The sequence below is a fragment of the Haemaphysalis longicornis genome, unplaced genomic scaffold (assembly GCF_048455015.1).
Source record: "Haemaphysalis longicornis isolate Haplotype H1 unplaced genomic scaffold, Haemaphysalis longicornis Haplotype H1 scaffold_1, whole genome shotgun sequence".
Classification (NCBI taxonomy): domain Eukaryota; kingdom Metazoa; phylum Arthropoda; class Arachnida; order Ixodida; family Ixodidae; genus Haemaphysalis; species Haemaphysalis longicornis.
The window spans coordinates 446,360,847-446,388,464 of NW_027526203.1; the positions used below are offsets into that span (position 1 = coordinate 446,360,847).

The 27,618-nt window shown below is 50.5% G+C and overlaps 2 protein-coding genes across 3 annotated transcripts in view; both read left to right on the top strand.

The window, feature by feature from the left end:
- The window catches only part of LOC144155903 (uncharacterized), a 57,323-nt gene extending 47,083 nt beyond the window's left edge, over window positions 1-10,240 (top strand). For both annotated transcript variants that reach the window (XM_077687612.1, XM_077687611.1), the window contains 7 exons: window positions 2,086-2,281; window positions 3,390-3,610; window positions 3,829-3,959; window positions 4,068-4,185; window positions 8,621-8,953; window positions 9,005-9,145; window positions 9,212-10,240. In XM_077687612.1, coding sequence (XP_077543738.1) covers window positions 2,086-2,281; window positions 3,390-3,610; window positions 3,829-3,959; window positions 4,068-4,185; window positions 8,621-8,953; window positions 9,005-9,145; window positions 9,212-9,946 — 1,875 coding nt within the window. In that variant the 3' untranslated portion in view covers window positions 9,947-10,240. The remainder of the gene's footprint in view (window positions 1-2,085; window positions 2,282-3,389; window positions 3,611-3,828; window positions 3,960-4,067; window positions 4,186-8,620; window positions 8,954-9,004; window positions 9,146-9,211) is intronic.
- A 280-nt stretch (window positions 10,241-10,520) lies between these two features.
- The window catches only part of LOC144162276 (uncharacterized), a 200,202-nt gene continuing 183,104 nt past the window's right edge, over window positions 10,521-27,618 (top strand). The window contains 8 exon segments of the mRNA XM_077692757.1: window positions 10,521-10,768; window positions 10,828-11,095; window positions 11,680-11,710; window positions 22,025-22,326; window positions 22,958-23,088; window positions 23,366-23,575; window positions 23,643-23,836; window positions 26,154-26,665. Coding sequence (XP_077548883.1) covers window positions 10,870-11,095; window positions 11,680-11,710; window positions 22,025-22,326; window positions 22,958-23,088; window positions 23,366-23,575; window positions 23,643-23,836; window positions 26,154-26,665 — 1,606 coding nt within the window. The 5' untranslated portion in view covers window positions 10,521-10,768; window positions 10,828-10,869.

The following is a 27,618-nucleotide window of genomic DNA, read 5'->3' on the forward strand; positions in this document are numbered from 1 at the left end:
GGGCTGTCCATGCATTTATGTATGCGGGAGGAGGGATGCCTTTAATGATGAAGAGAAATTTATTTATGTATGCAAGTTGTGACATACCCAGCGGGATATATACGTCAACGTGATGTATGCGAACACCAGAAATAACACCCGCCGCGGTGGCTCAGTGGCTAAGGCGTTGCGCTGCTGAGCACGAGGTCGCGGGTTCGATTCCCGGCCGCGGCGGCCGCTTTTCTGATGGAGGCGAAAAGCAAAAACGCCCGTGTGTACGAGATTTCGGCGCACGATAAAGATCCCCAGGTGGTCAAAATTAATCCGGAGCCCTCCACTACGGCGCGCCTCATCGCCTGCGTTGCGTCGGCGCGTTAAACCCCCACAATCAATCAACACCAGAAATAACGAACGCTGAATCCTGGAACTTACAGCTGAAAACATTAGAAAAAAGCCTGCAGAAGGAATGAGTTTAAGAAGTCAAGCATTCAGCTCTTAGCCAGCGGTACCGCTGTAATGGCCTACAAGGGTCTGTGAAGCGTGATCTTTCTTTTTAACAGACGCCAATGCGGAGAGGTAAATACGAGTGGCCTATGCAGGGTATCACTGTGGGAGGGGGGGGGGGTGGTATGGAAGGAGGGGAAAATGTTGAGAATTTAAAACGCGAACAAAACAAGTAATGCAAGAAGAAAAATTGAAAATAAACTTCGGGATGCAGGGGGTGTCCGCTACATGACTTGTGGTTTTTCTTAAGCGGTATTGCAATATGGCTCATCGTAGGGGTAAGATATGACATAAGAGCTGCGCAAGCTTGGCACATAGCTTGCGACAGAAAAATAATTCGAGTTAAGCCTGGATATAACGAAGTTGACAACAATAGCAATTTTTTGTTGCATGCAGGTTTCGGGTTAAGGCTAGCGTGAATGAAGCAGAAACGAAACCAAAATGCTAGACATCAGTGATGGTTAATTAACCCTTAAAGGATTTATTCCACAGTGAAAAACTGCGTGGTTTGCGCCTGCTGCTTTCCCACGAACTTAGTCACTACACAGGACTCCAGAGAAGCGAGGTCACTTACCCCCTGTATTCACAAACGTAACTTAGGTATAACTTTTACCTTTTAACGCTTTTCAGTGCCTTAACCCGCTTCAAGGACCAAAATTACGCTGAAAGGGCGCCTTTTAGCGAACTTGATGCATTTTGCCGCACTCAAAATTGTTGAGAGGGATACTGTGGGATACAGGGATACAGGGATACTGGGATACTGTGCCGGGAGGCGACGTTCTTTCTCGCCGGCGGAGAGTCACATTTAAAATTGCGAGCTGGAATTGAAAAGACAAAACTTTTCGTTTTTTTTTGGCAGCAGAACTAATTACCGACGAACCGCACTACAGATAGCAGTGCGAATACACGCCTACAAGCAGGCGTAGCACCTAACCGACACCGCACTGACACTGGAAACGCGCGGTAGTTAGCCCTGAGGGGGAAGTTCGCTAAATTAGTGCATTTCGCCAGCCGATTTTTCGGAAAAAGTGCGAAAAACAATGGATCATCAGCGTAGCGACTTCGTTACATCAAGGTTAACCGTCGCAACGCCTTCGTTATATAAAGGTCGCAAACACGTGGGTTTCAATGGGGCTGACAATGGGGAGTTGAAAACTTCGTTAAATCGAGGAATTTGTAACGCAGACGCTCCTTACATCCAGATTTAACTGTATTTGCAAGTTTTATCTGATAGTAAGCAGGTAGTCCGTTTTAGGTTCGGGGAATGGGGGCGCATATACGCCAGTGGCACGCCATTACGCACGTGCACGCTCGCACGCACGCATGAACGCAATTTAGGAGGCTTCTTCCTCCCATTGATGGAACAAGAACAAATGATGGAGGGGATCTTAGTTGCATAATTAGGCTTAATTTTGACGAATATGCCTAACCCTAGGCCGCCAAAAGAGTGCGGCTGTAGCAGTATGTGTAGTGCGATGAGGCGTTGCTGCGTGGGAACTATAACGCAGCGCAAAACCGAACGCAAGGTGATGCAGTTAGACAAAATCTGGATATCTCCCGTAGCCCCAGTTTCAATGGCCCCGTCCTCGTTTTGCGTTCAAGGTCCAGTGGTACAAGGACGGCGTATCTATCCGGGGAAATTCCGACTACGTCACTACGAGCCAGCAACTGGAAGACGGCACGTCGGAGCAGAAGCTCACCATAGAAGAGACGCTGGCTGATGACTCGGCCAAGTTTTCCTGCAAGGCCATCAACGCTGCCGGCCTGGCAGAAACGTCGTGCCGCCTTAGCGTTCGAGGTACGCCCCGAGCGTCATTTGTTGACACTTTCCCGGGAAGAGTACACCGTCTTACTCGGCGTTTGGCAATGCAAGAAACAGCCAGTGGCACGCCGTGCCTCCTTTATATTAGGGCGCAGTACTGGAGCCCTCGAATACCAGCTTATCTACCATGTTGAACCCTTAATGCGTGAACTCACTTGAACAAAGTCACTTGCAGCGTTTCCTCCAATCCGCACTTTTGAGGTTTAAAGCAATGCGTGATGCACTTCTTGGATGTCGGTCCGAATGTGGCAACCTTTCTCGCTGTCACATGAAAACAAAAAACAACTCCGTGACTTTTCGCTTTTCGCGGTTGTGTCCAAGAGAGAGAGAGAGAGAGAGAGAGAGAGAGAGAGAGAGAGAGAGAGAGAGAGAGAGAGAGAGAGAGAGAGAGAGAGAGAGAGGAGAGAGAGAGAGAGAGAGAGAGAGAGAGAGAGAGAGAGAGAGAGAGAGATTTTATTAAAAAAAACCAAGGCGTATAAGGACCAAGGCGTGTGAATAAAGCAGCATGTAGCTATAGTAACCATGCGAAGGCGGGGTTCGTACAAAATATTGGTAGCCTATCTTCACGCATGCAGCAACCGCATGCCTTATAATGAGTCCCAACCAAGTGCAAACAAAAGCCCAGAATAAAGCGTAAACTGGGCGGGCAAAGTTTCCCAGGTCCAGATAAAAACAGTACAATCATTCGCGTCATTCTGGGCAATCTGGCATGAAAATACCAAGGGCATCGTTGCGCGAAATTCAGCAAGGCCCAGCTGCATAAAGAAATGACGGAATGTAGCAATGAGAGCGTCCTGCTGGAGACAACCTTGCCTCGTGTGGTTAATGATCCGTGCCAGCAAGCAGTGGTGTGAAGCTAGCGATATTCCATGGTACCATGGAAGTGTAAAATATAGTCCGATTACAGTTGCCGATTTACCAGTCCAATTAGTTAAAACTACACTTATTATGCTCGAACGTGTATGCGTGTCGAAGTCGTGTGATTTAAAAGGTGGTAATTAACTTTGACAAGTGCAACTGAGAGGAACGCCTAGTTAGGCCTTCCGTGCATCACGCATCTCTTTTCCTTCTCCGTCGTCCTCAGAGCAAGCGCGGGAGAACGCGCTCGAGGAGGTGTTCATCGAGGCCCTGGAGGAGCACACGACGCACACGGTGATGACGGAGCCCACCTTCGCGCAGCCGCTGCCGGCCACCGTCCAGCTGCAGCCCGGCGAGGAGCTTCGCCTCGAGTGCAGCGTCCAGGGGCAGCCCGAGCCGCGCGTCTCGTGGTCCAAGGACCTGCTGCCCGTCCGCGACGCCGCCAAGGTACGCGCGCCACGCCAAACAGCAGCAACACCCACCTGATAGAGAGGCCTTGTCGTCAACAAGGCGTTGGCTACGCATACACACGCCCGGCTAGGCTCCGGCTACCTGGCGTTTTTGTTTCTAATGAACCACTCACATCACCAGACCTCCGCCCGCTGTTAAGGCTTTCTTATTAGCTGCCAGGTGTTGAGCGACGCCCTCCCTTCTTTTTTTTGCAGCCCTCGCAAGAGCTAGGCAAGGCCCGGCTCGTGCTCGCTGGCGCAGTCGAAACCGACTCTGGCACGTACACCGCGGTGGCGAAAAACAAAGCCGGGGAGACGGCCTGCTCCTGCCAAGTGAAGGTGGCTGAGTGAGTGCTCCCAGACGCCGGTCTGCTCGGCTTCCTTCTTTGCGGTTACAAAATTGCGCCCTTCTTTCCCGGCGCCCTTGCATAGTCGCTTACGTAACGCCGGTGCAGGGACGTGCCTCCTCCGGAGCCTCCGCGCGTGCTCAAGGCTCTCGAAGACCTGGAAGTCAAGCCCGGACCGGACCCCACCACGCTGGAATGCATCATTGTTGGCCGGCCCGAACCAGAGGTCTCAACCGCGTTCTGCATTTCTCGCGCCCTTTCGAAACGTCATACTGCCTCTTTCCGTACCACGCATGAGCTTAGAAGCAAGTTTTTTTTGTGTGTGTTCGTTTGGGGTTGAAAATATCGCGACAAAATAAACAAACAAAGAACAACAAGGGGAGAACGATAAAAAGGAAACAGAAACAGAAATTTTAAATTCTAGGAATGCTTCGGTGGAGGATCGCTTGTAAGTCGTTCACGCTTCTAAAGCATTGTCGCTTTGTGTACAATGGACAGACTCCAGAAATACGCGGCGCAACTCGTTTGCGTGTCTCTACGATCTGTTCCTTGAGTAAAATCGGTGGTGGTTTAAAAGTACATCTTAGTTCTAAATGCATCCTTTTGAAAATCGAACAAGCCATGTCAGCACCCAACAAATCGTCGCTAATGTTCCCATTTTTATTTGCAATGATTCGACACCCATCAAGTGAAACAGGGTTAAAAAATCGTGAAATCGTAGGATTGGATCCCGCGGTAAGAGCATCATCCTCAACCTCCGGTGGATGCGTTAACCGGTGCAGCTACATCGGGACGCCGGGCTTGCTTGTATAGCTGCCATCTACCTTACTGGCAAGCGGCTCTCGCACTCATACGATTTCAGCATTGCTGGCAGCTAAAATGATCATCTCTTCATTCTTTTTTTCTATAAGAACCCCTATGAATCCACACGCCTAGCTAACTAATAGCGACATACATTATCTGGCGAAGGCACGAACGAAATCTCACCGCTTGGAAATACAGCATTTTTGCGCGCAGAAACAACCACACCTGTGCAAAGAGATGTTCCAGTCTTTTCTTCTAGGGAAGTCTCAACTTGCATATTAACTGAAAAATATTGCTTCACTACAACTGCCAGATATTATTTGAGGTTTGAGTACTTCACAAACTACCAGTGAACAACTGGGCCATGCGACACGACCAGATGTAACACAACGTCCATGGCACTCACAGTTTAAAGTCTTCCCACCCAGAGGGAGAATACGCACAGTGTTGAAAGCAAGCGCGCTAACTAAGATGTGTTCCTGTCCTTTTACAGCCTGTACGTAGTCTACAGGTAGGTGTAATTATCGCCCGCGCTGCAAATGTATTCGACATCATGCCCTTATTCAACGCACAAGGAATGCGTGAATGGAGTCGCTGTGCAGCGCAGTGGTCAAGCCATGCGATGACAGCCCACTAATCGGGACGAATTTATTCCAAAGTGGTCTGTGCTTAGTGCAGCGGATGTATTCTCGAACGCGAATGCAACTTTACGGATGGTGGTGGTCTCTAACGCATGATTGCACTCAAACCCTTCGGTGCGTTGCGATGTGGCTCATCTCAGTCTTAAAGCCGAAGCAGCGCGGTAACCAAATGATGACGATTATTGAACGCTTTTTCAGGGGTACAAGGATCTGAGGCTCATTGGCATGTGTTTGTTGGACGAGGAGGCATACATTTTCAATCTGTCGATCGATCGATTGATTGATTGATTGATTGATTGATTGATTGATTGATTGATTGATTGATTGATTGATTGATTGATTGATTGATTGATTGTCGTACTGCATCTCCTTACAAATTTCTTTAAAAGAGCAATGAACTGATTTTTTGATCGAATGGGTGCCAAGACATTGCAGCATACAATTGCACAAATATCTGTGTGGCATACGATTGCCCAAAAACATTAAAAAAAGGGCAGAACATGATACGTGAAATGAACTTTTGAGCGCTGTATGTTTTTGTATGATATAACTAGCGATGCAAGCTGGTTGGTCTTAGAATTGAGCAGCGCAAAAAAAAAATGCTTGAAATTCCAGGAAGCCCCGTCGTCGTTAAATAACGTTGTGTATCTTTTTTTTAATGCTGTACATTGACTTCGCTACGGACTCAAGTTGCAACATAAGCTTCTGATTTATTAATTATGAGCCGAAGTCATAATTCATTTCTTGTTTTGTTTGGCTTTTTTTTTACGGGAATCGGAAAAAAGAGAATGCGCACGCAAGCGTAGGAAGGGCGACCGAAGGGGCTGGTCTAATTATGCGCTACTGTTATCAAGTTTTACCGGCTGAAATTGCCTTGATACCCTCGCAACTTTTCCACGTCCACAACCAATGTTACCGCAACCTTTAACAATGGGGTCAAACATGTACATTCCTGCGGCAGCCTTGTTCACAGAGATGTTTATTATGAAGAAGGCTCCCATGAAGAGGCCGAAACATCTACATATAAGCCTTTGATTTGCTATGCTGTGATACTAGTACAACCGCTGGCTTGAAAATTTGTATAAAAAAAACAAAAAAAAAACAGCGGCCGTTTTTGTAGGCCGCAACTTCAACAATATTCAGCCAACACTGAAGTTCTGAACTCCACTGCCCGGCCTATTTAAAAGTGGGAGAGAGATAACTTTATTACGCAGTTTATGTCCGAATCGGGGGAGTTTGATCCATGGGTGGTAACGGTGGAGTTCGGGCTTATTGGACATGAAGGCGCGGTACTGGCATGTGCAATGAAGGCGACTGTCTGTCCAACACAGAAGTTGTATGCTTCACGAGTTCGGGCCATAGCACCGCAAGATTTGCAGGCGGAGCGATTCAGCTCTCCAACGAATAGGGAACGGTGAAGGGGAGGGAGTGTGGAGAGAGGTTTATAGTGTGGCTAAAGAGTGGCTTGAGGACAGGAACGATATGGCTAAGGAACAGCACCTTCGGACCGTACGGCAAAAACCACCTTAGCGAAGGACTGCAAATTTGTTGGGACGCCAGGGCAAGATGTGGTCCGCAGTTTTAGCAGTTGTGTCATCGCATGCGGTGACCTGTAGTCCACGGTGAAGCACATCCCTTTTTTTTCAGAGCGGGAATCTCAGCGCAGACAAAATGCTATGACGACGGCCAACGGCAGTACTGTGCTAAAAGCAACGGGGTCATTCTTTACGCTCTCCTTGCACTTGGGTGAGGTACGCGGCATAGACGTTCTCAATCTTTAAGCTTTGGTAGGTTCGGGACACGTTTCGGGCTGTGTTGCCCAGGCGCAGTTATATTGCTCTCCCGCTTGATTTAATTACAGTGCCGCTAGCACAACCTACTGATTACAGTACTGGTCCTTGGATGAAGAAGTTGGAGAGGTCTATACAAGACGCAGAGCGGCTTAGAGAGTCACCGCCATTTTTTATTCTTTGGCGTGAGAACAGGGGGATGATTCACGGAATTTTCGCATCTGTGTTGTATACTCCGTTGACACAAAGAGCTTTGTGGCATCGGAGTATACAACACAGATGCGAAAGCCCCGTGAAAAAGCCTCTTCAAATTTCAAATTATATTAACTTCAAATTATCTGAAATATTAATGTCAGAAGAAAAGATAGTTCTGTCTTTTCTTCAGATATCAATATAATAACTTAGTCTTAAGTTATGAATTGATCTGTCTTCAACGAAGCGTTGGGGCTTGACAAATAAGCCATCTGATGACTTTAGCAAAACCTGCTTCATATTTCATTCTTCCTGGAGCTCGTCCTGCTTCCCAAATCTAAATCATCTAAAAATAATGCCCTTTGTAGTTGTGCTAACTTTCTAGGTGTTGTTAGTTATTCTAATTTGAAGTTTAATGACCATGTAGTTGACATCTTACGGCCTCACGGCATTGATTGGTGCCCGCACATACTTGAACGTTCAAACCCTTCAAGGATCATTTTTTGCATTCGTTGGCTGCCATTTAAGCTGCTGTATTACATCATGGGGCAGCTTGTGTACCACTCACCAGTGTCCCCGTGTTGCATTACAGAAACAACTATTCGCGTTATCAATTCTGCTAACACACCATCATCCGTGTTTCCGTTATTTCAACAACTCAAATTTATCGCTACAGCTTCGGTATCTTATTTTTCAACATCCTGAATCATAAACATTTATTAATCGTTTTCTCGGTTCGCATGATCTCATATACGAAGAATACGCGTTGTTCGAGTCATGATAACTTTTGCTTCCTAACATTCCAACTGTTTACGGTAAATATACGATGCAATATTTGGCGACATCGTTTTTTATTCTTTACCCACCAATACCAGGACAAATTCCTTCTAAAAGTTTAAATCTGCACAAATAAACTATAGCTGCCCGACATTTAACTGTTGCCATGAGTATATGTTTTGCCTTCACTTTTCTTGTATCCTCTCGGTTATATTTCTCATGATTTTGACCCGTTGCTGACGTTGTTGTACTTGTTTTTCTACAGTTCGGTGTGTTGTTCCTTGTTTTATTTTTGCATTGTAACATTTGTCGCATGTACTATCTATTTTGTGTATCATCATCGGAGGCCCCGCGTACGGCTCCGGCCTTGGGACCTCCGTTTGTATTTCAACCCAATTTGTAAGCGCGTATAAATTATTGAAATAAGATAGACTTGAATTGAATTGAACTGGCGCAGGTGATTTGGTACCACAACGGACAGCTGGTGAAGGAGTCGGAGCGGGTTCGACTGCTCTTCCGGGGCGACAGGTGTTCTCTGGTGCTGAACGGCGTGAGCGCTCAGAACGCGGGGACGTACCGCTGCTCGGCGGTCAACCGCATGGGCAGCTGTTACACGGAGTGCGTCCTCCGAGTACCCCACTCGGCTCCCGTGTTCCTGGAGCCTCTGCGCGACGTCAACACCGACGAAGGCGCGCGGGTGGTGCTCAGTGCCAAGGTGTGGGCGCCGGAGCCGCCTTTCGTGCACTGGTTCAAGGACGGCCGGGAGGTGGTCGTCAGCAACGACTGCCAGGTGCGAGCCGAACCGGCTCGGCTTCGAAGCCTTGAACGTGCCCATACGCAGGTCAGCCACGATCCTGACGGAACGGTGAAGCTGCTCATCCCCACGGCGGTGGGCGGCGACAGCGGCCACTACGAAGTGGAGGCCAGCAACGCGGGAGGCCGCACGCGCACTGGCTGCAGAGTGAACGTTCGACAAGTTCAGGTAAGGGCTCTTTTGCGCCCGAGCGATGCTCGGGTGCTAACACGAACGGCTACTGTGTCTGTGCAGAAGGCGGTCCATACGTCAACCCAGATGGCCGTGTCAAGGACGTCGCAGCAGACCGTGTCACGGAGCGGGTCGGAGATGCGCCTGGCGCGCTCGTTGCCCCCAGAACTGGTGGTGCAGAGTGGAACCAAGGTGTGCCTCAGTGTTGCCGGTGTCCAGCCACTCGGCGGCCAGCTGAGCGCCTCGTGGTTCCGCTCGGGCCAACCCATCACCGACTCACCGGACTTCCGGCTGACTAAGTCAATGGAGAACGTGGCCGGGACATCACTGGCCGTGTTCAGCCTGACCATCTCGGAGGCCTTCCCCGAGGACTCCGGTGACCTGGAAGTGCGCGTGCAAGGCCCGAACGGTGTTGTGGTGGCGCACACTAAGCTGGTGGTGCTCGACGAAGACGACGAAGGCACCGACAACGTGCAGGTCCACGATGACAGCATCCACCAAGCGCGCGAAGTGAAGGTGTACGAGACAAAGCTGCCTCGAGGGGGGCCCGAGGACTCGAGCGGCTTGGCTGTGTCGGGAGACTTGCAAATGCGCGTGACCGAGGTGACTCAGGTGAACGAAATGCCACCCGAGGTGTCGGAAGAGAAGACCACCAAGGTGGTGGATCAAGCAGGCGCCAAGGACAAGGTCACTGAGGAAGTTACACGCCGCGTGACGAAGAGGGTTACTGAGATTACCAAGACCCAAACCAAAGAGGTGAGGGGGCCCTTGGTCTACAAGTGGGAATTCCGCAAGTAGCAGGCCTACCTGGGGTGCCGCGCACAGGCGTCCCCTCCTAGCTTAGCACTTACCCGGCTCCAGCCAGGCACGGAGACTTGCCCTCAAAGCACCGCTCTTGTCCGCGCTTTGTGGTGGTGCTCTTCGTTGTGTCACCCGTATGTCTGGCTCGGAACGGAGCGCTCTCCTTCCTCCCCTGGCCGCCCACCCTTGAGTGTTCAGTGTAGCATGCTTGTCACCGGTGTCTTGACCAAAAAGAAAATAATCGTCAAGGTTGTAACGTCGATGTGAAATAAAGCCATGCTTCGTGTTCTATGTGTGTTGCATGTCGTCTCCTTCCCAAACGAAACGAGCATCTTGCACACACGTGGCTGCCGTGTCGCTTCCTTGCGCCGCACGTAGATGGGCCTGCTGCTTGCGGCAGAGTGCGTACACACACGCTCCGCGCACACACTTGCCGGCGCCGGTGAGAGGCCGCGACGGGGTCCCCTTTCGTTGCAGCTGAGCACCTGTCGGGCCAGCCGCGCGGCGGGGCCCCCGTGGCGCGTCGAGCCGATCCCGGTAGCCCAGGAGCCCAAATTCGACATCCTGGAGCCCAAGTACGATGGCCCGCCGCCGGGCAGCAGGCCCATCCACGCCGAGCCGGAAGAGAGCCGGCCGTCGCTGTTCGAGCCGCTGTCCGTGCGCACCAGCTTCTGCCTCGAGACGGGCCAATTCCAGAGTCCCCGCTCCATCATTCGCACCCGGACGTCCAGCCCCGTCTGGAGCCCCAAGAAGAAGGCGGTGGTGATCGCCGAAAACCCGGCGACGGGGCAGCGCGTCTCAGCACCCGTCTTCCTGCAGGTGAGGGCGGCACGCGAATCCACCTGCGCCGCACGTGCCGAGCTCGCTGCCGGTTGCAGGGCCCCGAGGACGTGTGCGTGGCGCAGGGCCTTCCCGCGACGATGCGCGCGCTCGTGACCGGCTGCCCGGCGCCGCGTCTGCGCTGGTTCAAGGACGGACAACCCGTGCACGGGCCGGACCACGTGGTGAACCAGCCGTCCGGGCCGGCCCCCTGGACCGCCTGGCTCAGCATCCACGAGGCGTTCCCCGAGGACTCGGGCGTCTACGTGTGCACGGCGTCCAACCTGGTGGGCAACACGAGCGCCTGCTGCAGGCTCACCGTCTTCGGTCAGTAGCTGTCAAGGGCGGCAGCCTATTCCGGGACCACCGCCGCCGCCGCTGCTCTAGTCCGCCGAAAAAAGGGCCCTGCGGCCACGCGACCGGAAACGCTGACTGGACCATGGGCGCGATGACACGGCGAGCATGAGAGATGCGACTGATCGTCAATCGGGACCCGGTGCCGCCGAAAATACGCGCCTTAGTAAACAGCGCTCGAAACCCTAGAAACGCGGGCAGAAAGTGCGGCCGCCCCCAGAAATGCGCTTCCAAAAATGGCGGCGGCGTAAGCTTACACCGGGGCAAAAATAGTCGGCAAGGGGGCGCTCTCCGCGTCATTTCCTGTCAGGGGCGCATGCGTCGGGCATCGGGAACGTCCCGCCGGCTAATTCGGGACCAGTGTCTGGAGATGCCTCTCCGGGCTTGACGCTCTCTAGACTCCGACTCGAAACGGTAAGTCCACACCGTGGACTGCTTTAAAGACTACCCGGGATCGGCTCGAGGCGACGTCAAAAGTGCTGGCCTCGCCTCGCGTGCCGTCCAGAGCGCGCGCCTTTGTCTGCTCTGCTGACCGTTCTCCACTGCTTGCCTTCCAGAAACCGGGATGGTCGTGCAGCCGGCCCACACGTAAGTGCAACTTCCATTCCTCGCTGCTTGCGCGCCGTGCTTTGGCCTCAGGTCCCACTCGTACGCCTCCCGGGTGCGACCTGCGGCGCAAACCACAGCGAGCCGGGCCAGCTCCACGCAGAGCGCTGGGGCTACCCGCTGCCTCTGCAGGCACTGCGCGATTGCGTGCACAGGAAAGATAAAAAAACCACTTCTATGCCACGGCATGTGCTCGTTTAGTGTGCAACGAATCTAGGTCATCGGGACTGTACCGGCATTGCATTATTACATCCAGTGCATGCAGCGCGTACTGCCTGCTCGCTACACGTTATAGCGGGTGAAGCCTTCCAGTATTTTGGACGTCGCCTCGCTTAGCGGCGAGTCGTAAATATTTACTCTTGAGCAAGAAAAAAATCGCATTATTTAACATGTTCGCTGGTCTCATCCAGGCCAACGCGTCCGTTTGCACCGCGCGGCGCGTGGATATTGGAAACTGCGCGGTGCTTCGTTATGCGCAATTATGCTTGCTCGCGCTTGTTGCGATTCGTGCAGTCCGCTCATGCCAGAGCTATTCTTTTCCGCTTTCGAGCCCGTGCCAGCACTGGCGCTTCCAGCTGCACTGGGAGATGGCTGTCCGACTCCCGTTCTAAAAAAAGCCGAATTGCGCACCTCGACTGCACCCCTTCTGTTTTGGTCTGGCTACGTCATTCCTTGACATCGCCTCCGGATAGGTCCCCGCAGGCGACAGGTCTCCCTAGGGACCCGCCATCTTGCCGCCCCAGATACTGTTGACGCGAACTCTCGCGACAGGTGCAAGAGAAGCTGCAGGAACTAATAGAGCGAAACGAAGGAACTTATTTGTTGCCAACACGTGCTCGGTGTTTTACACTGCCACTAATTGTGCAACCGATAGATGCACTCGGCTTTGCTCGGCCAGTTAAATATTTGCTAAAAAAAATTTTGCAATAGCGCATAAATACCAAAGTGTTAACTCAGGGTTCGCTACGCAACCAATGATATTTGTATTGGGTAGTTTTCAGAAATTGATTTTGTCATACCGAATGCGTAGTGTAGGTATGGTGCTTTTAAATTCCCCGTTCGGCGAAATAGTTATAAGAAAATCTTCGGGTGGTCGCAATGTCTTGCTACATGAGAGACAGTAGAACTCGCGAAGCCCTCGATACCTGCACCTCATTAGCGAAAAGATAGAGTAGATACCTTTCTTTCTGTAGTCGCTTTAAGGACCGAAACACGCATTGACAACCTTCAGTTTCGAATGCACTCGTGCTGTGGACATGCGCAGTTTGGGCTTCTAGCGAAGGAAGCTCGCACTCGAATGCCTACATTCGGGGGCAAACAAGGATGCGAGCGAGTGCAGCATCCTCTTCCCGCGGCAAGCATTTCTCAAGACATTCACGAACTTAAGCCACTAGCTTGCGTATACCAAAAGCTTTCACGGGGCATTACTTTGGCCTTTCTAGACGACCAAGTTATGTCTCTGAGTTCGTCCTGCTGGCTCCCTGGCCAGTCTCGCCGCGTGCAAAAATCGCGGTCGAGGCTGTGCTGAAACAGTGGCTTGACAGCTAGCTTAAAAACTCGGGCTCCTGCTCGGTGAACTGTTTCACGCGAACTGTATATGTTGCAGACATCTATGTTTTGTGGATAGCCATACCCACCTATTTTCCTCGTCTTTCCCTGTCATCCTCTATGACACAGAGTATGTGGCCAGAACTTGTATCATCAGGCCGACTGCTCTATTTTTTTTTCAACAAAATTATCTCTTTTTCTTATGTGAACGGCCACATTTAGGAGACGCCAGTGATGGCAAAATGATCGGTATTCAACGTTTGATTCATTTATCGCATTCATTATAGCACACGCGGATGACCAATCACTGCGATCGATGTAGAAAATGAAAAAGCCTAACTTTAGGTTCTGTTTAAAACATTTACACCCACTGCGGACGTGGTGTTGCGTAAGGCTCCATCGCATATCAGATATTATAGTCAAATTAGTATGGTTGATTATACTATTAGTATTCATCCGTCGAGGGCATATTGGTGATGTAGACCTATGGAATCTTCCTGTAGGGTGCGAGGTGCCACAGGAGACGTTATTGTTGTGAAACCAGTGTTACTTGAGTAGAGTACTGGGAAGTGGTCAGTTCTCGTACTTTTGTTTTTCTGCGCCCGTAATAGCAACGCGACTTTTTAAAATCAACAATAATAGGCCATTTTCGCCATCAAATCAATACTTAATTTTCAATAATAACTCGTTTAAGAGACTTTGAATATAAATGTAAACACTGCGTAAATACTCCACATTAGACGCATTTTGTCATTTGAACAGCTCGCTCAAAAATGCCGTTTACTTGCACAATCCTCGTCACCGGTCCGGTGACGTCAGCTGTGACAATATGGCAAGACCGCAGGGCGGAATTAAGTGCCTGGCGAGTAAGTTTAAGGTAGAGATAAACATCGCGTGAACAAAAAAAAAAAAATCTTCGGGGACACCTAGGCACTTATTATGAGCTGTGAATACGAAAGTTTAGATGTCCAACTGAACGACGCTGACTGCTCTTTCGAGTTTTGCGCTGAGAGCAATTTTCGCTTACAGCCTCGTAGGAGAGCAGCAGCCGCGTGCCGCTTCCGCAGGACGCTGTACGGCGTCCGCTGCAGACGTCTCTCTCTCTCTCTCTCTCTCTCTCTCTCTCTCTCTCTCTCTCTCTCTCTCTCTCTCTCTCTCTCTCTCTCTCTCTCTCTCTCTCTCTCTCTCTCTCCGCATGCGCACTCCTTAGTATGCGCGATGGAACACTCCTTTTATTTGTTTTTTTGTTTTTATTTCTTAGGCACGCGTTATGGAGCGCTACGGCGGACGATCAAGGAGGTTTAGTATAACCTCCTTGCGGACGATAAACGCCCCCCCCCCCCCCCCCTTCCTCCAATGCCTCTCCCTTCTCTCTGTGTGCATGCCCAAGCAGTGGCACGCGCTATGGAACGCTCCTTTTGGCGTTTTATTGTGTTTAACAGCCACCAGCCTTTTTTCTCAGAGGGCCATTTGAAGCCTCAGCTTCAAAAATTTGGCGTTAACCGCCAAGTTGGTGAAAATCAAATCTCTGAAGACTCAGGGAGCATTGAGCTACATGGGAAACCAATGCGACATCATTGCAACAGTTCTTTAGCTGACCTGACCGTGATTGACGCTTGGCGTTCTCTCTTTTTTCGAGATTTGTTTGTAAGCTATAGTGGTCTAGGCTTGCGATGTATAGCGCTGCGACGGATCACATGATATTAACGATACAAGGCCGCCGCAAAGAAGCCTTTGAGAAGTTCACTTCAGTCTCTCTCTGATGTAAGTTCTATAAATTCTCCCAATACGTGACTTGGTCAGGCAAAAGTTCATTCAAAACTTCGAGGTACTTTATTGGTACAAGCCTTGGATCTCACACAGTGGCCTCAATGGCCCAGGAGCACTGCGCTCTCTTCTTCATTATTCTTAAAAAAAAAAGCATCATTGCAACCAAACCTTTCACATACGACATATGGCGGCACATCCTGGTCTAACGGAACATCGATTTCGTGTGGAGCTTCAGAGCGTCACATCCAACACCCGCAACATCAACAGTCCCAAGCATTCCTCAAGTTAGTTTCTGCCTCTTTTTCTTCTCGCAACCTTCATTTTTAATTTGTTCAATTAGCTTCACTCGATTTTTTTAATGAGACGATGCGAGGAAGTGGAACACCTAACTTGGTACTTAGCTCCCCACGAGTCACGTAGGGGAAAAAAATTCCAGGCCTTCCACCAAGGGCTGCTAATGCAATTATGCACTGACGTACGCCATTGCTAAGCAATACCGATGACGTCACCAGAGATTCGTTTCTGGGCGACGGTGCGTGTCATAGATACTGCTGGAGAGGCGCATTCATGCATGCGAGTGTATTTGCAGCCCTCAAGTTTAAATAAATGTATGTTGGCACCAGAGTATAAACCTCACCCAATTGGGGTAAAAACGCCAGGGGTCGCTGCCAAGTTGTGAAGTCCAGATGTGGAAACGAGCAGCGCATTCTCACATGGAGTCTCGTTGTAATAAAATCGCTTTATTCGAAGTTTTTTTATGACAGCCACACCGAGTACGTGAGCAGCAAATTATAGCCACTTCTAACGAAGCCATTTTCTAGACATGAGGGCTTCATTAAAGCGAGTGTTCACTGTATGTGCAGAGTTACTGGAAACGTACGCCAACTGATGGTGATGGCCAACTGATTTCCCTGCCATATTTCGCGAAGAAAACGCAGTCAAAGAATACATACATGCAAAGCACACAACCAGCTCATGCAACTCGTCTACCGATCGAGGTGAACATGACACGTCGGTCGCTAGCTATGCGAATGGTCCTATCCGAAGGGATTACGTTTTTTATACAATAACTTAGTCGCTATGGTTACCTCTCCCTGCATCATATCATGTTTAAATTATTTAGGTCTGCCATAGCTATTATGCAGCCCACTATAGGCATTCTCAAGCTACTTTTTTTTTTCTTAAATAGAAATTGAAGCAAGTTTCTACTTTTAGATAATTAGAGAACACAACACTGTGATTTTTAAACAACCAACTCGTTTCAGCCAGGAAGTATCGCGCGCGTCAGGCCCCGTGTTGGTACCCCATGGTGTCGGTTTCAGCACACAAGTTTAGTAGGCGCAAGACACTCGTCCCGAAACTTGCCGGCGTGTTTAATACTCGGGTGTTTAGCCCCACGGTATCGCGGATATTCGAGCGTACGGAAGTCTCGAGACGTGCGTGTCATGGCAGTGGCGCCATTCGTTAGCTGTTCCCTCACGGTGGCTGCTGCCGTTGCTGCCAGGGCCGGCGGCAGATGGAGGCGCCTAAGTGAGGCTGAGTCAGGTGGAGAAAGACGCGGAAGGGAGCGAGGAAGAGGAAGTTGCTGCTGGGGCCCCGGCAGAGAACAGGAGGAGGGAAGCGGTAGTTTGGCAGGCGCGCTGGATTTCAAAATGGCAGCGTCTGAGAAACATGCGCGGAGGGGAAGCTGCAATGGCCCTTCCCGATTAAAATAGGGCCGGAAATAAATGCACGCACAAGCTCCTTCGCGATGAGCACCGCTGTGGAGGGTGGCCCGGAGGAATGTTGGACCGGCGTCAGGTGCTTCGCAATGTGAGACGCGACATCGAGGCGGGGGGGTCACGGCGGAGCGAATCGAGGCGCTGTTGGCACAGCCGGTATGCGACGGCGGACCTCGCCTCAACGTGCAGTAAATACCCCCGCCTGCGCCGCAACACCGAAAACACGTTATTATTCTTCTAGTGGTTGGGTGCGGCTATATTGTTATTGATAAAATTGTTTTATATCGATCTAAACGCTACCGGTTGATTAGTGAAAGCGCGTTGTTTGTCTCCTTTCTTGTCCCAGTCTTTCGTGCGCTGTTTTTTTTTTTTTTTTTTTTTTTTGCTTTCGTTCTAGTTGTTTCGGGTTTGCGTCACTTGTCCTGATCGAAGGAGCAGAACCTCGGCCCGTCCTAAGGATTTTGCTTGAAGTGAACGATAGCTTTTTTGCAAACGAAGAAGCAAACAAGACATGATATGTAAGAAACAATAAACATAAATAGGCACGAAAATACCCTAAAATAGAGAGTTTCAGAACCCTGACCTTGAGTGCTCTTTATAAGGAACAAAAAAAAAGTGATAGCAAGCGGTGACATGAAAGCGTGGCAATCCATAAATATCTTCAAAAAAGGAAATTCAGAAATGTTTCAAAGACTGTTGATCAGGCCTTCTGTTTGCAAGAAAATGGTACACCACAGTCTTGTGGTTCCCCTATGTAAGCCCAGTAGTACGTACCCAAGCTAACGTTTCATTTGGCTTAACAACGGCTGGAGCGCATTCAGAGAGCTCAGAGCACCGAAAGATTAGCACAAGCGTCCTCTCGTCAGATGAGTGTCGGGATGCCTCTGGTATCCACTGCGCAGTTACCTTCAAATGTTGCCAGCTTCCCAGCTGGGCCCCGTATATCGTAGTCCTACTCCCGGCGCCGGCCAATGTGGCCCACGATCAAGCGAGATAATTTGTTTTGTTACCATTTTTACATTTACTCGCATCTTTTTGGGAATCTTTAGCCTCTCCACGGGGTAAGATTTTGAAAGAGGGATGAGGGCGCACAGATAGGGAGGCTGTTTTTATTTCTAAGAGGGCGTCTCTCCCATCCCATCGAACCGAGGCCCGGCGGGACGGGGCTGCTGTTGCACGCGGAGCAGCGGACCGCGGCCGCGACCGCTGCACGCCCGCTCGGGGCGGGGCCGCGACAGCGCTGTCGCCGGTTCTGTTTTTGGCCCAGCGCTCCAGTTTTCTCGCTACCCGGCGGCAGGCTCGGCATGCGTGAGTCAAGGCGGCCGAAGTTCGGCTGCGCGCTAAACTGGTGGCGGGGCCGCGGTTCGCCTCCGCCCACCGGCTGCGGCGTTGCATAACGCCTCACACGACGCGGCCTCAGCGCCGGCGAGGAAGGAGCGCTTGTCCCATCAGGAAGGCATCTTGTGGCCGCGGCGGATACCGGGCGAAACGCAGGGAGAGCTAGCAAGCGGGAAGGCTGTCTTGGCACCACGCGGCGAGAAATACGGGCGGATCAGAAAAAGCGAGAAAGTGGTTGAGGGGAGGGGAAGCTGCAATGCACCTTCCCGATTAAAATAGGGCCGGAAATAAATGCTCCTTCGCGATGAGCACCGCTGTAGAGCGTGGCCCTGGGGAATGTTGGACCGGCGTCAGGTGCTTCGCAATGTGACACGCGACATCGAGGCGGGGGGGGGGGGGGTTAAACGTTTCATATTGGGGCACGACGATTTTTAAACCCGTGGGTCATCAATTAGTAAGTCCCGTAGCAATGAGATCGGGTGACAAATGTGCCCTTTCGGAGGATGAGACACTGCGCAAATTACAGATTTGTGCAACTTTGTTTTAAGAAGACAAGCACAGAATCGCTTTCTTTTGTTGCCATAACGTTTCGTGAGCATTTAAATACGGATTGCTGAATGTTAGGCAACAATAAAACAAAAGAAAAAACACGAAAAGTTAACGCGGTCAATTGAATTCCGTAAAAAATAAGCCGTCAGAATTATTTCCTGAGAGGCGATTGATATCACGCTCTCGTTAAAGCACAGGAAACAATTTTGCAGCTGGCTAAGAACACTTAAAAGAATTGCTAAAATAAAATTTTTGAAAAACTTCTATTTCTTGAAAGCACGCGCCATACTGCAGGAGGAAAGCGACACTATATTTTTACCGTCCGTAAGATATCTTACATATACAATATTGACGGTTTCAGATGGATTACTGGTTTCGCATTTCCTCTTGTTGCGCCTAATATTCGGCAGAAATTCATGAAAGTAAAAATTATAGTAAAACACTAAAACGCATAGTTTAACTGAGAAATGTATCCTTTTCTGAGATTGTTTTGTAATGTCCTTAAAGAAGCAGCAGGCATGAAAAGTATCAAGTATTGTTGGCAAGCCCACGTAGGTCAGCGGGCCTGGATAATCCGAAACTGCGAATTTGTGGGTTCGGTCGAGGGCAGGTGATTTCGCAATGCACTCGCAGTGTGGGGAAGGTTACAGTGAACGCGAGTGACTGGAATCTGATACGACCGGCGTTCAGGGCTCGAGCTGTTTTGGGAACGCAGGAGCCACGCAGTCGAGTCAGAGGCCAGCAAGAAAAAATATATATATAGGTCGGGGAGGGGGCAACTGAGTCAGGTTCTGGGCGCAACTGCGAAGTGAAACAGAACGAGTGACGACGAACAATTTTGTCACAGCTGGAATGAGTCACGCCTCGTTACTCTTCCTCTGTCACCCAGCTTTGCGTCTTTCGCCCCCCCCCCCCCCCCCCTCCCCCCTCCGAAGTCCTAGTGTATCTTTCAGGCAGCATTCCAAAAGTTGCAAGATGTGTTACCGTACTTGCAATCGGAACTGCTCTAAGTGAAGATTGCAGTCTATTGCGTCCCGGTTCGGGTGATGAGGTAGATGGTGAGGGGCACACAGCGGTGCGGGCCGGTAGATGTGGCCAAACTGCTGAAGGAGTCGCGAGGAGCCAGGAGTGCTCGGGTCTTTCACTGTCAAGGCGACGGCCGAAAGGATTTGTTCCCACGACAAGCTTGGGAGTGAAAGCGCAATGTATGAACTGTTCATAGGCAAGGAAGTCTAATTGCATGCGTTGCTTACGTCTTAACAACATAGAGTCGCCTGGGGTTCGTCCGCTTGCAATGGTCAGCCTATAGCCATTTATACAACAAAATTTTAAATTATTGGGTATGCGCCAAATGATTTTAGGATGTATTTAAGCGAAAAAGTCAACCGCGTGTCTTCTATTTTCACCGCAAAGGACTTCGCAAATGTTTAGATGGACTAAAGAAACATCGCCACGCCATTGGGGCTGGTTGCGGAGAACTCAAGAACACCATGGAATTCATTGACGATGTCTGCTCTGCATGCACTCGAGTGTTCTGTTCGTATTGGTCTGCCGTGCACATAGTGGACCTATATATGCGCGATAAGGCAGGAGGCGTAGCCAATCACAAATGTGAAGTCGGCCGTGAGGTGTATACCGTCTGAAGCGACTAACTGCATGATGCGCTGAAGATGACGTCAGAAATGCGGCCTACCAGGGAAAAGATAGCAGCCGAAGCCGAGTAATTGCTTCTCCGGCACAGCCTAGAATATGATTGAGACGTCGCACGTCACAAGCGCACGCAGTAGCCTGCGCACCGTACTGCAAATGACGAGGCAAATGTGATAGCCTAGCAAACCAGACGACATCGCTCCGCTATATGGCCGTCCAGAACGTTTCCTCAGCTTGCGTTTTTAGACCAAAGAAAATCCAGTAGCGTTCCTGGCCAGTAAGCAACCTTTTCGATCCTTTTTGCTGCCGAAAGTAGACGTTTTCGTGGAGTTAAATAACTAAGCAGTTGACAGAACCTCCTGGCTGAGTGATATTCATTGTCGGCGTGTTCACTTAGCGTGTACCTTTGTTAGCGTAGAGCGGTTAGAAACGTGCGCTTTAGATATAAGCTTACCGAGGTTGCGCACCATGAGATCATGTGGCGCTCTGGAGGTTCGTGTTCGTTGCCGCTTACTTCGAACTTTGTGGTATCTCCAGTTTCTTTGTATTCCACCGAGTAATGTCCTAGCAGGAATGAGGCTAAGATAACAACTATACCCATTTAATTGTCATTTATCCGGTAGTTCGTCCTTCGTCGGTGCCAGCGTGGAAGCCAAGCTATTTCTGGGCGCCGGTGCCGCTTGGTATTCCCGCACTGCTGACTCCGCTGTGCGTGTGGCGCCCTCTCGTGATACCGGCGCACAGGACATGTGGGCGCTTCGTCTCGCCTGCCAATGGTTTCAAACCAGTCGCTTACTTTCGCTTTTAGTTTCTTTGTGCGACTTTGTTCACAGGAAGGGTATTCGCACCGGACGCAAGAAAACGAAACTGAGCGGAAACATACGGGGAAATAAATAACCCGTTTCTAGCTGCAGGCGGTTTGGGATTTGGGATTTGGCGACCAAACGCCAACTGTTCCTAAACTTCATAAGAATCGTAACAATCCAATTGACTACGACCTACCACCTCAATGAAAACATCGTCAGAATGCATGTAATTTAATTTAGTTTTAGACAATTAGCCGATGCATTTTCTTTCTTTAAACATTTCTACGGGCTTTCAGAATTTTCTCACGAGCATTGAAAATAATTGCATCACCATACAGTACGTTGATGAGATAAAACATATAGATGTAACAAAATTCGCCGCTTTTACCAAGCTCAAGGCGTACGTTTCTCAATGGGATCTGAATGCAGGAAAGCTAGAAGTAGTTCGCGGCTGCGCTGAAGGTATTGTAGCTCCGACATAGGTTTCTGAGTTCAAACGATCGAAGCTTCACTGACGGTCCTTTAGGAGAGTTCAGCTATGTACATGACAGATTACGGTTCCGTTGTTCCATCACAATGGCACTCATACACTGGGAACCCCTTTGAGTCTGTCGAGAAGTCCCGTGAGATTTACGTATTTTGACAGTGGCTTGGTTGGGGAAATGTCCTCATGGTGATGTCCGTGCGATACATCTATCACGGACTGCTGTTCGCCCTATTGGCCCAGGAACAAGGCGTAACTGGCGCAGGGAAGGTGATTGCCTGCCCAGCTAGGTAGCGTGGCGTAGACCTTAAGCGGCGCGCCGCAGCATGCTTCTTACACGAGCGGCGCTTGAATCTGGCCCACGGCCCGAGCTCGATAGAGGGGGACTGGCAACAAGCTGACCGCGTTGTCTGTTTTCGTTGTCCCGCAGGTGGGGGCCTCCGAATGCCAGCCCGCCAACGTTCGAGCCAATCACACAGGGCGGCGGGCTGCTGTACGAAGGATCAGATGCCAAGTTCCAGGTCAAGGTCCACGGGAACCCACCGCCCGAGGTGGTGTTCTCGCGGCGGGGCATGCCTCTGCGCAACGACCCCAGGCGCCAGGTGACGTACGACCCGGCGACTGGCATCTGCTGCTTGCACATCCGAAACCTGACGGCCGAGGATGACGGCGACTACAACTGCTCGGCCGTCAACTGCGCCGGCGAGGCCTCGCTCACGCTCACCATCCGCGGTGAGCAAAATATCTCGGTCACGCGTGGGCAACGCGCCTCACTGCCCCAACGGGAAGCACGGGGTTTCCCTTCTCCTTACCAGGGGCTGCGGGACAGAGGACTAGGAAGCTTCGGTTAAATTTACTTCATTTATTTTTGTAATAAACACGGTTGTTCGCATGTTCTTTTCTTACTCTCCTCCCAATTTAAGCCACACGGGCACTTAGAATACAAATATGTAGCACTTCAGACATTAGGGATAGTAAAACGTCTTCGCGCTTGCACTTTTCCTTCACGGGAACAGATACAAATGCGTATCTATAAGAGTGAGATTCAACACATCATGTAAGCAAATGTTCACGCCAAGTAGTCGTAATTTGAGCACACCAGGCAAACGGCTATAAATGTGCATCAAGCGCATTATCAGCCGAGCGCCTGACGTTTGGGGATAGTCATTCGAACTTATGTAGGTCTCAAATTTTGTGTTTACCAGAAGGAGATTACTTGTGGATTTTTGAAAAGTAGAACGCACGGACCACCGTAAATGTATTACCCCGATGACGTAAAAGGGCATTTTTATAAAAGTGTTTCTATTGATATTGTACATTGTGAGCAAGTCCTTAAATTATTATTCTTTTACACTCTTTCCAGCTGCAGCAGCAGCTGTTATGCGTGGCCAGATGCAACAGATGACAACTGTTCAAAGGACACAAGTTGTCGACTCGAGATCACATGTGCAAGATGGCGTCTCGCCCATCCACTATTTTGCTGGTCACGACCAGGTAAGGGTCTTCTCGTTTTAAAGCAAAGCTGGGCAGGCGGGAAATGTCTAGCTTGAAAACATTGTGCGGTATGGCTGAAACAACACGAGCGTCTTAACAAAACAGAACAAGACAGGGTTGACAAAAATCACGCCTTTCAACACAGAGTGATACCATATAAAATACCTTCAACGCAAGATCGGAGATCCTTGGTGTTTCTGCCGATGCTGCTGCTTCGTGGTTGTGGAGCACTGAAGTCACTCATGCCCGGTTTTTGACGCTGCCATCGCATGTGCAGACTTTCAGAGTGGACACATTCGAGTACCGGCTGCTACGCGAAGTGGAGTTCCGCCAGTTCCTGTGCGGACCGGCACCGGCTCCTCAGCCGGCCACCCCGGGTGTGCCCATAAGCGCGCCCCAGATCCAGGCGCGGCCTCGAAACTCGAAGCTTCTGGAAGGGTCCGACGCCACCTTCACAGTGAAGATCGCCAGCAACCCACCCGCACGGGTACGCAAGAGACACCCCCAGCGTGTCCTGGTTCAGCGTCTAGACCCTTCTTCTCTTTGACCCGCAGGTGTTCTGGTTCCGAAACGGCGAGCGCCTTCAGGCGTCGCAGAGGCTCATCATGGAGCAGCAGGGTTCCACGTGCACCCTGCGCATCCACATGGCGCTCCCGGAGGACGCCGGCTACTACACCGTCCTCGCAGAAAACTCGCAGGGCTGCGTCGCCTGCTCTGCACACCTGGTGATCGAGTCCATGCCCAAGGCGTAAGAACTCTCAGCTGGCCTATAAGAGCGCAATCTCGTAGCACGCCATCTAGGAAAACCGCGCTAAGGCTAGATCTGAGAATTTTGTTTAGGTCGAAAGTTTTCCAGGCTGCAAATTCAAGTTGCGCACGCCTGATTTGTTCGCCGCTTCTTTCCTCAGAAGGATAAAAAAGCATCAGGGCTCGTTAAAGAAACTGAGAGGCTAACATTAATGCACTGAGAGGAAAGAAACGACATGGACATAGCTGAACACGTGTTTGGAGAGACCGGTCCGTCCAGTTTTTTGTACTTCCTGTTTCGCTCTCCTTTGGCTCCTTTGGTCGGCGCTTTCTTTCTTTCTTTCTTTCCTTCTTTCTTTCTTTCTTTCTTTCTGCACACGTTAAAGCTCCCCAGGTGGTCAACATTAATCCGGAGTCGTCTTACACTATGGTGCGCCCCATCGCCTGTTAGGGTCGAAACGTTAAACCTCAAAATCAATCAATCAATCAATCAATCAATCAATCAATCAATCAATCAATCAATCAATCAATCAATCAATCAATCAATCAATCAATCAATCAATCAATCAATCAGTTGTTTCTTTCGCTCAGTTGTTCGTTCTTCCTTCGGTTTCTTACTTGCATTACTGTGACAAGGTCGACATTCTGAAAGGATTCCTTACATCCACTCTTCCATTTTGTTCACTGTCTGTCAAGGCAAAATAGTGGACGGCACTGCGTCCTGCATTGGGACTCACGAAATGGGCGACAGGCAACCAACAGCCGCTTTGAAAGCAAGGAAAAAAAATTCCCTAATATACCGCACCGGGTCCTCCAGTATCATTTCTCTAGTCTTGCTACCGTTTTCAGCGTGTTTGATTGATTTTGTTCTGGTGGAGGCAACGTGGCAGATTTAATTGTGCCCATACCTTAAATTTTGCCCATACCAAGTTAATAAAGCGTGGAGCTGTGATTGATTTCGAGATTTAACACGCCGACGCAACACACGCGATGAGGCGCGCCGTAGTAGAGGACTCAGGATTAATTTTGACCACCTGGGGATATAACATGCGCCAAAATCTGGAAAACACGGGCGTTTTCGCTTTTCGCCTCCATCCAAAAAGCGGCCGCCGTGGCCGGGAATCGAACCCGCGTCCCTGGGCTCAGCAGCGCAACGCCATAGCCACTGAGCCGCCGCGGCGGGTAAGCGTGGAGTTGCGTCGCGTCTTCATGTCTTTCGCACGCGGTCACGAAAAGCTTTAGCATCCAAGTCAACCTGGTAAAGAAAAGTGGTTACCACGACTCGTTAGTCTCCGTTGCATCTGTTCGTCTCCGTGACCATCAGCGGACTAAGCCCTTTTTTTTTTTTTTTTTTTTAGCAGCCGACGCGCGTGCTCCGCTTACTACTGGCTGCGCGGGCAAACACAAAACAGCCGTCCGAGCCGACACAAAAAAACCGCAGCTTCGCTGATTCAGCAGATTTCACACTGGGTGGAATTTTGTTTAGTTTCTTGACTTGAACTCAGGAGTCGTGTACAAGACACCTCTGTCTTGCGGTCGTTGTTACATTGGACAATCAGGCCTTGTATCAACGGCTGACTCCGGGAACACAGATGCGCCTGCCAACAGAACAGTACAGCAGGAAACCTTGCCGCACACTGTGCGAGGTGTAAGTGTGTTGTAACCTTTGAAAAAACCTGCATTTTATTCCGAGATAAAATGTCTCGTGCAATACTGGAAGCATTTGCTATGATGTCAAGGCATGAAGAAGAGTGTGTGCGCGCCCCTACTATCATGGTCACCCAGCGTGAGATTCAACTTTTAGAACAATCTTTTTGATTACAGCACGTGAACCGGCTATATAGTTCGCTATCTTCACATTTAGCCCTTGCAACTCCCGTTTCCCCCTTTTCAGAATTTGTTGTCTAATTCTTTTTGCATAACATACGTTTTCGTCTCGTTTAGAATGAAATCAGCTGTGAGTGCGTAGTCCTCCCGTCGAAGTGTACATTTTTTGTGTCCAACCCAGTGGAACCCCTTCAAGAGATAGCGTCTTTCATAGAGAAAAGGAGCGAGAAAACAAGGACGGAATCAAAACAAATCGGGAATTTTGTGGAATTAATTTGTAATTAGTGCTCTTGGGACAGCGTAAACTATGCGTATAGCGAAATAAGTACATTGCTAACGTAGTCAGCTTGCGTATCTGTAAGCTCAACTTCTGTTAAATTCTTGTTGTTTTTTTCTTCGAGTATGGCGACAAGAAGTTTTAAACGGTAAAAAAAACTTTACCTCTCCTCTCAAAGTAAATATAAGAACCTTTCACTTTATTTTTCCTCCAGCGAGGAGCCAAGGCAGCCGGACTCGTCGAGTTTCGTGATGACTGAGACGTCTCGAACGCTGAAGCCCGGCTTCATCAAGGTGCCCCAGGACCAGGAGGTGACCGAGGGCAAGATGGTGCGCTTCGACCTGCGCGTGTCGGGGCGGCCCTTCCCGGACATCTCGTGGCTGCGCAACGGGCAGCCCGTCAACGACGACGCCACGCACAAGCTGCTGGTCAACGAAGGCGGCGTACACGCGCTCATGATCACGGCCGCATCTCGCGAAGACGCCGGCACGTGGACGTGCATTGCCAACAACAAGAGCGGCGAGTGCCGCTTCGAGGTGCACCTCGTGGTCATCGAGAAGGAGCAGGTGGTGGCTCCCAAGTTCGTGGAGCGCTTCCAGTCCCTGAACGTGCACGAGGGCGAGTCCGTGACGCTGCACTGCCGTGCTGTGGCCACGCCGGCCCCGCGCATCACCTGGCAGAAGGACGGCCGCCAGATACACTCGCAGCCACCCAACCTCATCATCGGTAAGCTCGTCGAGACGGCTCTCTGTTACCAGTGGAACTGTTTGAGCTCAAGTGCGTTCCGTGCCTGGCGTCACTCCAACCTCGGCGCAGCAAAGTGGAGGGGAGGCGCAAGTGGGAGATTGACTGTACCTAGTGGTGACGTAACCTGTGATGTGCAGGTGTTCTCCTAGTTGAGAGACACGGCGTGCGCTCGCCCGATTTTCATTGCGAAGCAGTATACCTCTACCAACGAAGAAAATTTTCGTGTCCGCGTCAGCAGGAAACCCCAGGCTAAATGTAATAAATTACTGGCACCGCCACGAATCGAAGCTGGACCCGCATAGAAAAACTGAGCGAGAGCGCGTCGTTTCACCGACTAAGTTACGCCCACACAAAGACACAGGGAGACAGACAGTGTACTCACCGAGCGCAGCGCGGGTCTACCACCTGCGCTCATTCAAGCCCTCGAGTGAAGTGCAAACCGCATAATGTATGGTAATGGAGTTCACGTGGTTTGGATAACGGCGAACGGAACAGCGTCTGAGGGGGGGGGGGGGGTGGGGGGGGGGGGGTGGGGGGGGGGGGGAAGCGCTCCTTCGCGGCGACGCATGAAACAAGACTGACCATGGGAGGGGGGGGGGGCAGTGAGAAAAGATGCCGCCCTCTTACTCACCCTTCGCCAGACGCGCTTCTCCTTTTTCTTTCCGCCATCGCTGCTGTGTTCGGTCACTCGTTTACGCGACACCGCCCCCGGAAAAACTCAGGTAGCGGCTGCCAGAGTCTCTGGTTTCACTCTTTGTAGAGCGCGCATGTGAATTCTAGTGACGTCGCATGGGTAATCGTTGTGGGTGTTGTTTACATCTTCGCAGTTCACAGCATAGATTGGAGCCATTACTTTTTTCAGTGTCCGATCTACCGATAAAATAAGGCGACCTAAGTCAACTTCAGTCTAGTGAAGACGATCAGCTTCGCTG